Source organism: Magallana gigas, chromosome 3 (genome assembly GCF_963853765.1).
Source record: "Magallana gigas chromosome 3, xbMagGiga1.1, whole genome shotgun sequence".
NCBI lineage: Eukaryota > Metazoa > Mollusca > Bivalvia > Ostreida > Ostreidae > Magallana > Magallana gigas.
In genome coordinates this window covers 10,683,771-10,697,967 of record NC_088855.1, presented here as the reverse complement: position 1 = coordinate 10,697,967, position 14,197 = coordinate 10,683,771, and the positions used below count along the sequence as shown (strand labels likewise).

Below are 14,197 nucleotides of genomic sequence, written 5' to 3'. Positions count from 1 at the left end.
TATCTTATTATTCATTTAAAGCATAAATAAACAGTTTCTAACGATTAATACCTTTATTTTGGGTCTAAAACTGGAATTTTTACTTCAACATACAAAATGTAAAAAAACGCTTTGTTTACATAGCGAAGAATTGTAAGCTTTGTAACTCGCTTATAACTCATCAAATGACACTCAAATTTTGGTTGCCTATTAAAAATGCCTTACTGAAGCATTGTAAACATTAAAATCGAAAAAATAATTTTTGACCAAAATCGTGACCATGCCCCTTTAAGAAACGGACTATAGTTAATGCATGTTTTCAAGAGTTGTCTCTCTTGGGGACAATAATGAATGCTCCCCAGGGTTCATGACCCTGAATATTGAGTAGGCTGTGAGGTGTGATTCAGGTGACCTCAAGCAGGGTTACTTCAGATCCTCGTGAAGCGACAATAGAAATACAAGGAGCGGATCGACGATCTGATTTTAATCAGATTGACAGTTTTTGAAAAGTTTCATAACTAGGCCTGCTGTATATAATAGGAACTCAAACTAGAACTGTCCTAATGGGACTAATACCCCCGCAAGGCTAATTTCGAATGGGACAAATAATTGAATTGAATGATAAAGGTTTGGAACACATACAAATAAAGAAAATCTAGAATTGTAGAAAAAAAATTAGTTAAAGAAAAATTAAAATCAAAATTGTCAGAGTTTCACTGTAAATACATATGTATAACAGTATAGAGTAATACATTTACAAATTTATGTATCTGATGATATTTTTTTTATTTAATTGTTTAAAAGAAAAACCAACAAAATGACAATAATGCAGTAAATGGAAATACCAGTAGCCAAGCAAAGCTCTTCTGTTGGTAAAACTTTAAATATCTTTCTAGTAAGAGTTTAAACAGATGCAGTTAGTTGTTACAAATTTTCCTCACTTTCTCATATGGTGCAATGGAACTCCATATCAGAAAATTGATCCCATAGGACTATGATTTTCTTTGATGAGCTTGTTGAATTTAATAAAATCCCAAAACATTACCATAATTACCATACTATGTAAAAATATGTAAAAACAGAAAATTTAATGTTACAAAAAAATTTAAAATTGCCAAAACACTACATTCATATCAGTAGTTTTGAATTTTATTTAAATTAATGCCCTATAGGGTCACTTCATCAATTTACTTGACTAATAAATTCAAACAACTTCTAAAGATAGTTAAATTCTTTGATAATAATGATATTATTTATTTCCTTATAATGATAGAAACTTTTGGTTTACATGAAACAGTTTTAAAATAGCCCCAAAACCACCGCCCATTTTACAGCTTATCAATTTTCCCTTAACACATGCTCCATCTAAACCATGACTCAGATAATGGCCCCCTTGGGACAAATGAATTCAGTCACACTTGTCTTTGATGTTCTTATTAGCTCCTAAGAATTTATCATTAACAAACAAAATTTTTGCACTGTCAGATGATAGAATACTTATAAAAAATAAATTTAGTTAACACATAAAGACAAAAAATCTCCATCTGGATGTATTTACATAAATATATATTTAAGATTGTTTTAATACTATTAATTAATTCATAAAATCTGTAAGGATTACCTCCCTTACTTTTCAACATCAGTGTACAATATATAGAATAGGGAAAATGAAAACTGTCGTAAAATCATTAAATCTTGTCTGATCTTAAAAAAAATTGCAGGTGCTTATCTTCAGATGGTGATCAACATTGTACAAATTTTCAGACTGTTCCATGCAGTAGTAAAAAATTCTATAGGGGGGGGGGGGGCAAAGTTGCGTCTACAGACAGATGGACAGACAGAGAGACGGACAGGGTGAAACCAATATACCCCCTAAACTTCGTTTGCAGGGGTATAAAGAAAGTGGTAATTAAAAGATAAATGATAATATGATACACGTTAAACATGTAGGCAATCATGAATTCAAATGATGTGAAATGTAAATCTTAATCCTTCAATAAATCTGGTAGAGCATCTGTTGCTTGTTGTAGCACATTCAAGAAATATGTTTTAGTGTGAAAAGGGAAATTAAATTCTAATCAAATTTTACGTAAAAACAAAATCAAAATCTGACTATTCTTATTCAACAGATCTCAAATTTAGTGTTTTTAAATAAAATAAAAAATATTCTTACTTTGTATTTTATTCTTCCTCAATTTAAAGCCTTCTGTATTCTTATCCTTTTTTAAGTGAGATTCTCCATCATCCCCATGTACTGCAAAAGTTCCATACTTTTGTTTCATCCGCTTAGATACATCATCAAGGTGTTTAAACTCGAAGTCATTATCACAATACTTGTTCCACATATATCTTATCCTTTCAATGTCTGCACCAGTATGTGTTTCATCATCCGGTGGTTCATAGTCCCATCCTCTGCTTGGAGGCTTTACACTTTCACAAAAATTACGTAGGAACGCAAATACCAAGGACGGGTCCAATTGGCTATAATTATTCAGGTCTCTCACGCTATGCATATTTTTTATGAGTTCAGAGAAATGTTCATTGACAGATTTTGAATGAATAACAACTTTCTCTTTCAGATCACTGACACCAAGTTCTTGTTTCAGTATGTGAACTAGATACTTTAGAAGCTCTTCAAGTTTTTCTATTTTCTTTTCCGGTGGTTCATCATTTTTGTCTGTAAAATAAAACAATCACAATAAATAGAAATATACATGTATCAATGCACTTGTTAAATGTTTGCAATGCTTCAGTAAAGCATTTTTCATAGTCAAGTATAAGCTTCTTGATACAGTGTTTACAATTCATTGTAACGAAAACAAAGCTCAGCTAGGTCAGGTTTGTTGTTCTAAATATTTAAAAATGTTGAAAGGAAAATATTAATTCCAGGCTTAGAATAAAATTATTGTCTTGCTTATAACTCTACGACTGACACACTTAAATTTTGGTTGATGATAAGAAATGCATTAATTAAGCATTGTAATGATAAACAACAAAAATTGAAGGAAAAAATGAAAAAAAATCGTGACTAAGCCCCCTGCCTGGTCTGATTTTTTTTGGCTTTTACGTTATCAATATTCAATGCAAATCAATTATCTTAAAAACTTTAAAAACTTTCACCTATTTGCAGTGATCTTGTATATACATAAAAATATATTTTTGTTCATGTTCCTCATTCAATGGTTTTGAGTGAAATAAACTGAACTGAATTTGTCTCCTTTTAAAGATAAAATGAAAGAAAAAGGTGAGCAAGCTAGCTCAAATACCCCACGCTCCCCCATTACTTGACAATACACAACATGATGAAAGGCATGGTACCCATTATAGATATACATTGTAAAGTAACTACGCATATTGAAAAGTATTACTTAATACAGTAACTGTAGAATCATTTTAATTTGTGGGGGTCAATATTCGTGGGCAGCCAAAATGTTCCTGGTTCGTGGGGTCGTATTTCTTTGATAGCAAGATCTGGATAATTTTAATAAGTATTAAAAAACTGTGTATACATTTATTGGGATGTAAATTCATAGGTAAGGGTTATCCACGAAAGCCATGAACATTGGTCCCCTACAAACAATAATGATTCCACAGTAATACAGTAATACAATGGCATATTTCTGTTCTTTTTGTCTTCTAGCTTGTAGGATATTTAGAAAACAAAGAAAATATGAGCATTTAATTGCCATCGAGGTGTTCATTTGAACATAAGCTCAAAGCCTTTTGCAGTTACAAAATGTATAAGAATTGAAAATAATACTGCAAAATAATGGCAAACACTTCGAGAATCTTTAGAAGATTCTTATTACCAAATCCATGTCCAAGTTACACTCCGGTTACAAAAGTATAGTTATCATTACACATATAACAAATCAGCATGCATACAAAACACAAGCAAAGCAAATACACAAACACTATTAATTAGCTTGGCACACAAAATCAACTGATATTATGCTTGTCAAAAGAGTGCTGTTTAATATAGTAATGCATCAAAATAAAAAAAAAGGAAGAATCGAAGAAATATTAGCTTAAAGAAGTTTAAGTTGGTTTAAGCTTTAAAGAAATTGATATATCTTTAATTTTTGCAAAAAGCAAATTCAATCTATCAGAGATTCTTTATTGACATCTAAATAAATATCTTCTTACTTAATCCATTGAAAGCTTTTGGAACACTTCGCACAATTTTTCAAGATCATCATCCAGATAATTCATTGTCATTTGCAATGCAAATTTCCATAAATTTTTATTTTTAAATTTATATTTGCATTCTTTATCCTCACATGTTAAATGAGGTGTTTCAAAAGAGAAATCTTATTTATTTATACTAGTGGATCAATTATCATTTAAACCCTTAATGCATTTATAAATACCAGTATTGAATAAGTTAGGGAATTGTGATAAATAAAAATCTTCGAATAGAGTATAAACTACCTTTTTATATCTCAGTGTATTTCATACATTATATTATACATTGTAATAAAATTTTACATGTATTTTGAGTAAAACTTTCTCCTCAAAATCATGAATTTCATATTCAGATTTTTTCTAATGGTCAACAAGATAAAAATGAAACATTTTAAAATCTTATTAATATCTTTTAGAATTTAAACACAGAAGGGATTTTCACAAGACTTAGTTGAATTTCTGCTGGGTGTTTCTGTATTATACCCGTCTGGTATTGGGATGCTTGGAATGAGGTTGGACACACCATTTAGGACGAGAAATAGTTGGACTTTTTAATTTTTCTCTGTCTTAGTGTTGATTCATATCCAAATAAAAATGTTCATCAAGCTGTCTTAATTAAATACTGTAAAAGCAGAAATATTCGTTGAGGATTAAATTTTGTTATTCTTGTTGGCAGTATAAATCAACGAAATTAAATTCATGACGATTTTTTAACCTAAATGTTAATGAATATAGATTTAATACGTGATACATTTTACAGATTACGATGTGACGAAAAGAAATTCTAACGACATTTTATTTCGTTTAAAAATGACATTTTGACCCGACAAAAAGATGTGCTTCTATAGTAGTTTATCAAAAAAGATAAAAAGCAATTCATATCTAATTGAGGGGGGGGATCAAGGGACCCCTTCCCCTGGAACTCAAATATATTAAATTCACATTGTACAATTCCTGGCAACAGGCCTTGGATCCTCCTGGAAAACAATATTATCCTTCAGACCCCCCCCCCCCCCCCCCCCCCTGGAAAATTTTCTGGATCTGCGCATGCTGACATAGAGTTAAGTTTCTTAATTCTATAAACTGGCTGACCCCCCCCTCCTCCCTTAAAAATAGCCCCTTTCAATTTTGATGATTAAATATATCATTTAGAACAAGAAACAGCTGGACTTTCGATTTTTTTTACTTTGTTTTAAGTGTTGACTCAGTTCCAAATAAAATAGGCATCAAGCTGTCTTAATTAAATATTTTCTCTAAAAAGATTAGAAAGCTATTCTGTTAGATAATAAGCACACTCTAATCCTATTTACCTTTTTGTCCGTCTTCTTTAATACCACCAGTATTGCTGGTATTTGTTACCTTTTCTAAGTTTAAAAATGTGGCTACATTAATATTCGATCTTTAAAACGTACTTTGATTAGTTCAATTAACACAAGATCAAATAGTATTTGTCAAGTTACCTTTTTTGTTTTACAAAATAAGGTAGTATTTTCTGGTTTAGCACTAAAATTGGCTTTTGTGTTAAGTATATAAGGATTACAAAAGATTTATTACATAACCATGGTATACATAATTGTATCGTAATTTAATTAAATACATATATTATACATGATGTAATTCAATGAAATGATGCGCAGTGGACCATTAACAAAGACATCATACAAGTATTGTTTGCTGATTTGAAAACAAAAAGTATGTGTATAATGGTTCATTATTTTTATAACTTAAAGTATTACCACTATTTTGAATCATAAAAAACATTAAATAACAAAAATTCCTAGTGTGATAAATCTTGCTTATCATGCGTGGAACTAAGGGGGTGGGGGTGGGGTGTCCTGACACACCCCCTCCTGAAAAATTCAAATTTATTTAATTCACATTGTAAAATTCCTGAAAAAAGGCCTTGGAATCCCCCAACCCCTGGAAAACAAAAAATCCCTTTGCATCCACCCCCCCCCCCTTTCTGAAAAAAAATTCTGGATCCGAGCATGCTTATACATGTAGTGAAGTTGCTCAATTCTATAAAATTGAAACCCCCTAAAAATAATTAGCCCTTTGTAATCAAAATGTCTTCATAATATGAACTTGAACACCAATTGGAGTCCCTACCTGACAATTGGTTTAAAAATCCTTGAATCAACTAGATTTAAGGATGGTTATATTAATTTAAAGGTACCTCTCTTCATCAAGGTTTATACTTTTTATGATACTATGTCCAAAGATTGTGGTTTACATATTCTGTTGAATAGTGTTTATCAATCACTTTTGTTGAATATAATCATAGTTCAATGGTTAAAGTATCGGTCTTGTGTAACACATATCAGGAGTTTGAATCATTTTCGAAAGCATAATTTGTTTATCAAAAATTAATTTATTTTTTTTGGCCTATTTGACTTATGGATGTCTTGTACATCATGCTATCTTTCATTGAAAAAATATTCTGCTGATTTGATAAACTATTTCAAGTTTTAGTGAGCCACCTAACTTAAATAAACTTTAATAATCCTTTCACTAAAGGATCATCTATGCCAAGTTTTGCTGAATTTGGCTCAGTACAAGGAGTAATTCTGGAAAAGTAGCGAAAATGTTCAAAATTTAACTAATGGTCAGACAGGTGCTAAATATTAGTTATCAGAAAAACTACTGTAACTTATAAACATGAGTGAGCTACAAATTAAGGTCTTAAGGATATTGTGTGAGATTACTAGTATCACTTCTAGCAAAGACATACAATGGGCAACAAATTAAACACAACATCATTTTGCATTTATCTAAACTACATAGGTATTCAAGTGTTTTATTAAATTAGAGTTTAGTGGATGTCTTGTGTTTCTAACTCAGTCTATTCTAACTTAACTTCTGAAATCTATAATCATCTACTGTAAATTCCTAATTTTATTCAAGTTCTTAAACCTATGATTCTGCAGCTGAGGTTTTGTATCAAATCGCAACAATACAACTTTTTCTACTTGAAAAGACTTTATTCAGCAATTAACAAGGTAGTAAACTGGTTTGTAGTGTTTAATGTATAAGGTAGCCAAATCCCTGTAGATAATCTTAAACAATTTGAGAGAGACTGAAAGGTAACATTTCACCAAGAATCAATCCCAATGAAAATTAAGGTCTTAGTAAATTTCTCTAGTACATGCATAAAACTTGGTTCACAGCAATCTTATCAGTAAAAGTATATGAAAAACTCGTTCAGTATTGTCAGCAGATTTTCTTAATCATGCATGCTTTTGATTGACAATCATTCTAACAGTACATGCCAGATGAGAGTATAAAAAAATACCTGAATTGGTTTCATTTTCGTGGACATGTGTGACATCTGCAATTTAAACAAAACAAGAGGCCAATTGGCCTTAACAGTCACCTAAGTAGCATATAACCAATACACAAACTTGTTGAGGAGTCTCATATGTGCATTTAATTAATTAGGTTTCATTCTGGAGTAGAAAGATTATAAACAAGAAGAATATAATATATTATAATTATTATATAATCAGGGCAATTATAAAGTCTTCCAAACGAACAAGGCCATCATTAGGAGTAGGATGACCCACATGAGTCAAACATTACGGACAAAAAGATTTAGAACTTGATTATTTTTATTTCTAAAGTTTCATGATGTTCCCCAGGGGTCCTTTACTAAACATCAGGTGAACCAACATGACCCAGGGAACAAGAATATATATGATTAAGGGGTGAGGATCTTAACTGTTTTCAAGATATTTGGGCACTTCCCGTTTGAGGGGGGTCAGGACCACCCCTGGTGCCCATGACCTACATACCATGTGATTCCCCTTAACAAAAGGAACAAGAATATATATGGTTTTGGGGTGGGGATCTCGACTGTTTTAAAGATATTCGGGAACTTCCTGTTTGAGGGGGGACCGGACCATCCCTGGGGCCCATGACTTAAATACAATTTGATGCCCCTTGACACAAGGAACAAGAATGTATATGGTTTACGGGTGGGAATCTTAACCTTTTCCAAGTTATTTGTGCACTTCCTGTTGTAGGGGGTCAGGACTCCAGGGGACATGAAAATTAAAATTTCAGTAAAGGACTTCCTGGTAAACATTATTATAAGTCAGTTTTTGATACAGATGTGTGAGAATAGAGAAGAAAATTTTAAAATGTTATATGCATTAACACTTTATTGCCACATTGCCCCCCCCCCCCCATGTCCTTAACCCCTGACTCAGGGGCCATGAATTTCACAAAAAAGGTAGAGGAGTTAGTAGAATCATAACCATGTATTCAGTTTTTTGCCCACATATGTTGGAGAAGAGAATAAGATTTTTTAAGATTTAAAACATGTTTACTATATGGCCATATTGGCCCCACCCTAACGCCTGAACCCATAACAAAGGATGAATTTCACAATTTTGGTAGAGGGCCTCATGTACATTATAACCAGGCATTCAGTTTTTAACAAATATATATGGTAGAAGAGAAGAGGAGTTTTTAAGACTTAATACATTTTTACTATAGGGCCATACTGGCCCCACCCTAGAGCTTGAACCCCTGACTCAGGGGCCATGAATTTCACAATAAAGGTACATGTAGATGGACATCATAATCATGCATTTAGTTTTTAACAAATATACATTGTATATGGGAGTAGAGAAGAAAATTTTCTAAGATTTAATACATTTTACTATATGGCCATATTGGCCCCACCCTAGAGCCTGAACCCCTGACGCAGGGGTCATGACTTTCACAATTTTAGTAGAGGGCTTCATGGACATCAAAACCAGGCATTTAGTTTTCAACAAATATATACGGGAGTATAGAAGAAGATCATCTAAGATTTAATACATTTTTACTATATGGCCATATTGACTCCAACCTAGAGCCTGAACCCATAACAAAGGGGTCATAAATTTCACAATTTTGATTGAGGGCCTCATGGACTTCATAATCATGCATTTAGTTTTTAACAATTATATATGGTAGTAGAGAAGAGGACTTTCTAACATTTATTACATTTTTACTACATGTCCAAATTGGCCACACCCAAGAGCCTGAACCCCTGACGCAGGGGTCATGAATTTCACAGTTTTGGTAGAGGGCCTCATGGACATCATAATCATGCATTTAGTTTTTCACAAATATATACAGAAGTAGAGAAGAAGATCCTCTTAGATTTAATACATTTTAACTATATGACCATATTAACCCCACCCTAGAGCCAGAACCCCTGACTCAGGGGCCACAAATTTCACAATTTTGGTAGAGGGCTTCATGGACATCAGAACTATGCAACCAGTTTTTTCCTCACATGTGTGGGAATAGGGAAGAAGATTTTTGAATGCTTTTTTTTCCCCATATTTAGCCCATTTGTGGCGCTCTGGGGGTGGTAGAGCCATGCATTTCACAATTTAGATTCCTCTTACCATAGAGATGCCTCACACCAAAAATGGTAACAATCAGCCATGTAGATTTTAAGAAGAAGTTAAAAATGTAAAATTGTTAACGCACGACGACGGACGAAAACGGATAGCAATAGGTCACCTGAGTTTACTTAGGTGATCTAAAAATTGGAAAAAACATTGTTTCCAAATTAATATGTTGCAAGTTTTTACATTTTTCTTCATTGTTTAAAAAACAATTGTACAACTGAGAAGGATATTTAATGTATTTAGATGATTATCATTTATCATACGGACTACTTCTTCCATGGCACATGCAGCAGCAAACGAAAAATACTTGCTCTAAGGATAGTCCTGTTTGAAGTATGTAAAGATATTTTGACAAAAGGCCACATCTTGTGCCTTTTTTTGGTGTTAGCTGATGAGATTGGTATTAACAAAAAACACTCCCTCGAAATATTTCGTTAAGAAAAACAAGAGGCTCTTAGGCCTTATTGGTCACCTGAGTACCATAGCCTACACATGGCCAAAATGGACAACACTTGTATGCTGTCTGCAAAACTTATTTGTCTCATTATATGAAATGTAACTACATTGGTTGATTCTCTTAAAGGAAATAGTCCAGCAATTAATGACCAATTCAATGACATATTACTACTTACTTTCTACAAGCAGTGGGACTTGTGTACTCTGTGCTTCACCATTTTCAGCATCAGCTGTAAGATATAAAATAAAACACGAACATTTTATTTTAAAGAAAGCTAATAATATATAAATCAAACAACCTACTTGGTAAATACTGGTATGTGTTACAAAAAGAAAAGGCTGTTCTAAAAGCTTAAGGAGGCTGATTTGGGTTTTTTTGCGGAAAAACTACAATAGCAAAACTCTTTATTTTTTAACCATATGTAATTTAAACCAACTCTAGTTTATATGCGAAGGTTCATGAAAATCGACCGTCTGGTTCTTTTAAGGGACCATCTCAAAATAGAGGTACATTTACTATAGGAATGTATAGGAAACTGTCATTTTCCTCACATCAAAGCAGTTTTAAAAAATACTACAATAGCTTTTTTTCTCAAATTGTTATATATGATAAGTAATATCATTTCCTACCTTATATGTAAAAAACACAAAATTCTACCGTCTGGTTTTTAGTGGGGGCCATCTCAAAATATTAAAATGCACCAAATTTTGCTATATATTTGGATCATCACGAATGATGATTGGTATAATGGATTCATTCCAAAAATGAGGAAAATATCCTCGAGGATAGCATCATTCTGTATATAAAATTTCAACAGCGTACAATTTTTACTTTTTCTTTTATGTTATTTCTTATAACGTACTCCTACAAAGCTTCATTTTATCATAACGTCATAAAAGCGCGATGGCAATGCTCCCCTACCGCACAACGTAAAAATCGTGTTAAAAATAAAAATTTCCTTTAAAAATCTAAATATTTTTATCTGTATTTTGTTTATTGTGTTCAATTTTATAAATGATATCGAAAAAAATTCATAAGAAGTATAAAACAACTGTATTATATTAGAATGCGCAAAAACATGCGCAATGCAAACTAAAGTCGGCCTCCTTAATTCTTTTGTTGAAAACAACTTTATTAACATTCTGTTCATCTAATTTCGCCAGTGTAGAGATTGAAACAATTTTATCAAATCAACAGTTGTCATATCAGTGAATTTGTGTTGAGCATAAATATGAAAACACAAACACTTCATGGTTTTGAATTCTATCTAATTACATATATATAAACCTATAATTATATCAAAGGACTATATATGATAAGGGCCTAAAATGGTCCCCTAAAATGAACATCATCATTTTTCTGTAATTCTTTGTTATTTTAGTAGAGATATATATGTGATGAGTTTACATAATATTCATTTTGGTTCAAGTGCTCACAATTTACAAATATGACATCGTAATGACAACCTTTTCCCGCCATTTTTGCATTTTTAGCATAAAACAGCTTGTTTTCAAGCAGTTTTTCTTTCAGAAAACATAGAGCGCATGCTTGAACAAACAAAATATTTTAATCAGAGATGTATCTAACCAAGACTAATAAGTGACAAATTTTTCTATCTTGTTCAAGCATGCACTCTTAAAAAGATAAGAAAAATGTCAGTTTTTGACTGATTTTGATTGAATTCTAAAAATAGCGTCACTTCTGACGTCATATACTGCCAGTGAGTGCAAATAAATCAAATAAATAGTTGAAAAATATAATTTATATCTATATACTCTTCTTAAAAATACGTTAACATTTTATTGCAACCGAAACACTTAAAAAATGGCAAATAATGGAGGCCAAATTTAACTCATATCATATATAATCTTGTATATGTCATAAATACATTTAAATAATGAAATATCATAATTATATGATAGTCTGAGGGTTCTAACCTGTTCTGTGAATACTGAAAGAGTATCAAATATAATTTTATCAAATATTACACCTTAATAAATCCATTACTTTTGGTGTTATGAAAAAAATACCCAGAAGTTATGTTTTGAAACATGAAAACAAATAATAAAAGATTACAGAACAGAGCTCAGCAAGATGAGGCATCAACTAAATTACAGGCAACATGGATCCCACATTTTCCATGCACCCCGCGGTCCAAATTGCAACACCGTTTAAGACAGGTGTCTCAGGTGAAACCGCGTACCCCCATGGTAGGGACGTTCAGCAAATCAACACTGCCACGATCTCCACCAGTTAGTATTTTATTCATAAATCTATACTACTATATTAAAATAATAGACTCAAATTTTTAGGCTTTAATGCGGAAATCATCTGAATTTTTTTGATTTCACAATCTTGCGCATGCGCATTACATTCACAGGAGGCTCTTAGTTTATGTTTCCACAATACCACATTTGCATGGATAAACTACAAATACGTGTAAGTTTTCATTAAAGAAAATATGGGTGATAACTCTAACTTAGTACATTTATTATGAAAAACCCAGAGAATTCTAAATGTCAATATAGTGTGTTAATTTGAAGCGATTAAAAAACGTTGGTGAAAAAGTGTTTAATTCTTATTTATATGGATAAAATTTATAGATGAAAGGTATTCACAGCCTCAAAATGGTTTGTTATGAATAATTTTACTGTTATTTTCAATGCAACTTTTTCCAAAAGTCGTTTCGGAGCGATTCTGCAATTTTTTGCTACATTATGGGTATATGGGAAGCATTTTTACTGTGGTAAAGGCCTGTCCCAAGACACTGTAATGTTAGATTATTCTAACTAAGCAGATAATTGTAGGCATATAACTTTGTTATGTAAATGTCAACAATACGGTGTGTCAATGTATCTATTTCATAAATTTCTGATATCATAAGCAATGTCAACCCTTGCTCGCACTGGTCTAAGTCTAGTTATCAAAAATTAAAATCCTAGCAATATGCACACCTCTGATACAATTGATCTGCAAAAGAACTGTAGGAGGAGTTATCCATATAAAGGTACTCCTTTGGCAGCCATCCGCCCGCCATTTACACTATTTCAATAACCAGATTTTTCCTTTGGAAAACCTGGTTCAAATTGTTAAAAAGAATGTAACTGTATAGTGAATTATTCTTGAGATGATGTAAAACAAATATTCCTACCTGAATTTTCATCACAATGTTCGAAACCTTTTCTAAGATTTAAAAATTATTTACAAGGTATCTATATGTCATATAGAACCATCATTCTATGAAACTTGAAACAAGATTCAATTTAAATGCAAAATATTTTCTAAAATCCAACATTTTGGTTATAAAATACTGAATCATTGAAAAGTTCTAAATTATTTCTAGAGCATTTTCAATAGAATCACAAGGCTTGGAAATTGGTGGATTTTAATAGTTCTCCAAGCCATAATTTGCAAGGCTCTAGATATTCAGATTGACATCATTTTATTCTTAGCATTGATCCATCTTCATTCATACTAGGGCTGGGACGATTCTGTACTTAGCCGATTCGGTACATATCACGATACATGAGATGCGATACGATACATATCACAATACATTGCAACTAAATGAAAACATGAATAAGGGTTAAAAATTTATTCAATCTGTCGATGTATTACTGCATGTCAAAAGTTATTTTGATATATTTAAAATGAGCGTTGCACAATTTACAAATTACTTTAGTCTCATATACACTTCTTTTTCATAAACAAGTAATCCAAAAGTTGTCCACACTCCAGATTTAGCTTCCTAACAGTTTTGACAACTTTACGAGGTTTTCCGCCATCTTTGTACTTTCATATTAGGCGTGCAGACTAAAAATAGCCGATACATGAAGCTCGGATACTTTTGGAAAATAAAAAAAAGTTCGCTTAGGTATCGTTGTGATAATGGTAAATGTATCAATCCAAATATCATCAAAATAAATACCGTGATGCACCGGTGCATCGGTGGATCGTCCCACCCCTAATTCATACATGTACATCTTAACTTGAAAAACTGCAAGTGAAATGAAATTCTGCACCTAAGAAGTTGGATTTTTCAATGTACATGTAATTAAGTATGCAACACTTGGGTACATGATGTGTCAGTATACAACTAAAAATTGCTATGATATATAGAGACCAAATTACCAAGAGTAGGTCAAATGACCTACGGTACTTGCATTGA

General features: G+C 32.0%; 1 protein-coding gene across 6 annotated transcripts in view; it reads right to left on the bottom strand.

Moving 5' to 3' along the window:
• Window positions 1-14,197, bottom strand: part of LOC105327203 (uncharacterized) — a 210,932-nt gene that overhangs the window by 169,269 nt on the left and 27,466 nt on the right. For 2 of the 6 annotated variants that reach the window (XM_066078479.1, XM_066078483.1), the window contains exon 7: window positions 10,205-10,258. In XM_066078479.1, the coding sequence (XP_065934551.1) occupies window positions 10,205-10,258 (54 nt within the window). Of the gene's footprint in view, window positions 1-2,152; window positions 2,657-5,474; window positions 5,529-7,456; window positions 7,493-10,204; window positions 10,259-14,197 lie in introns of all 6 variants that reach the window. The other 4 variants (XM_066078480.1, XM_066078482.1, XM_066078481.1 and 1 more) reach the window with 4 other exon arrangements.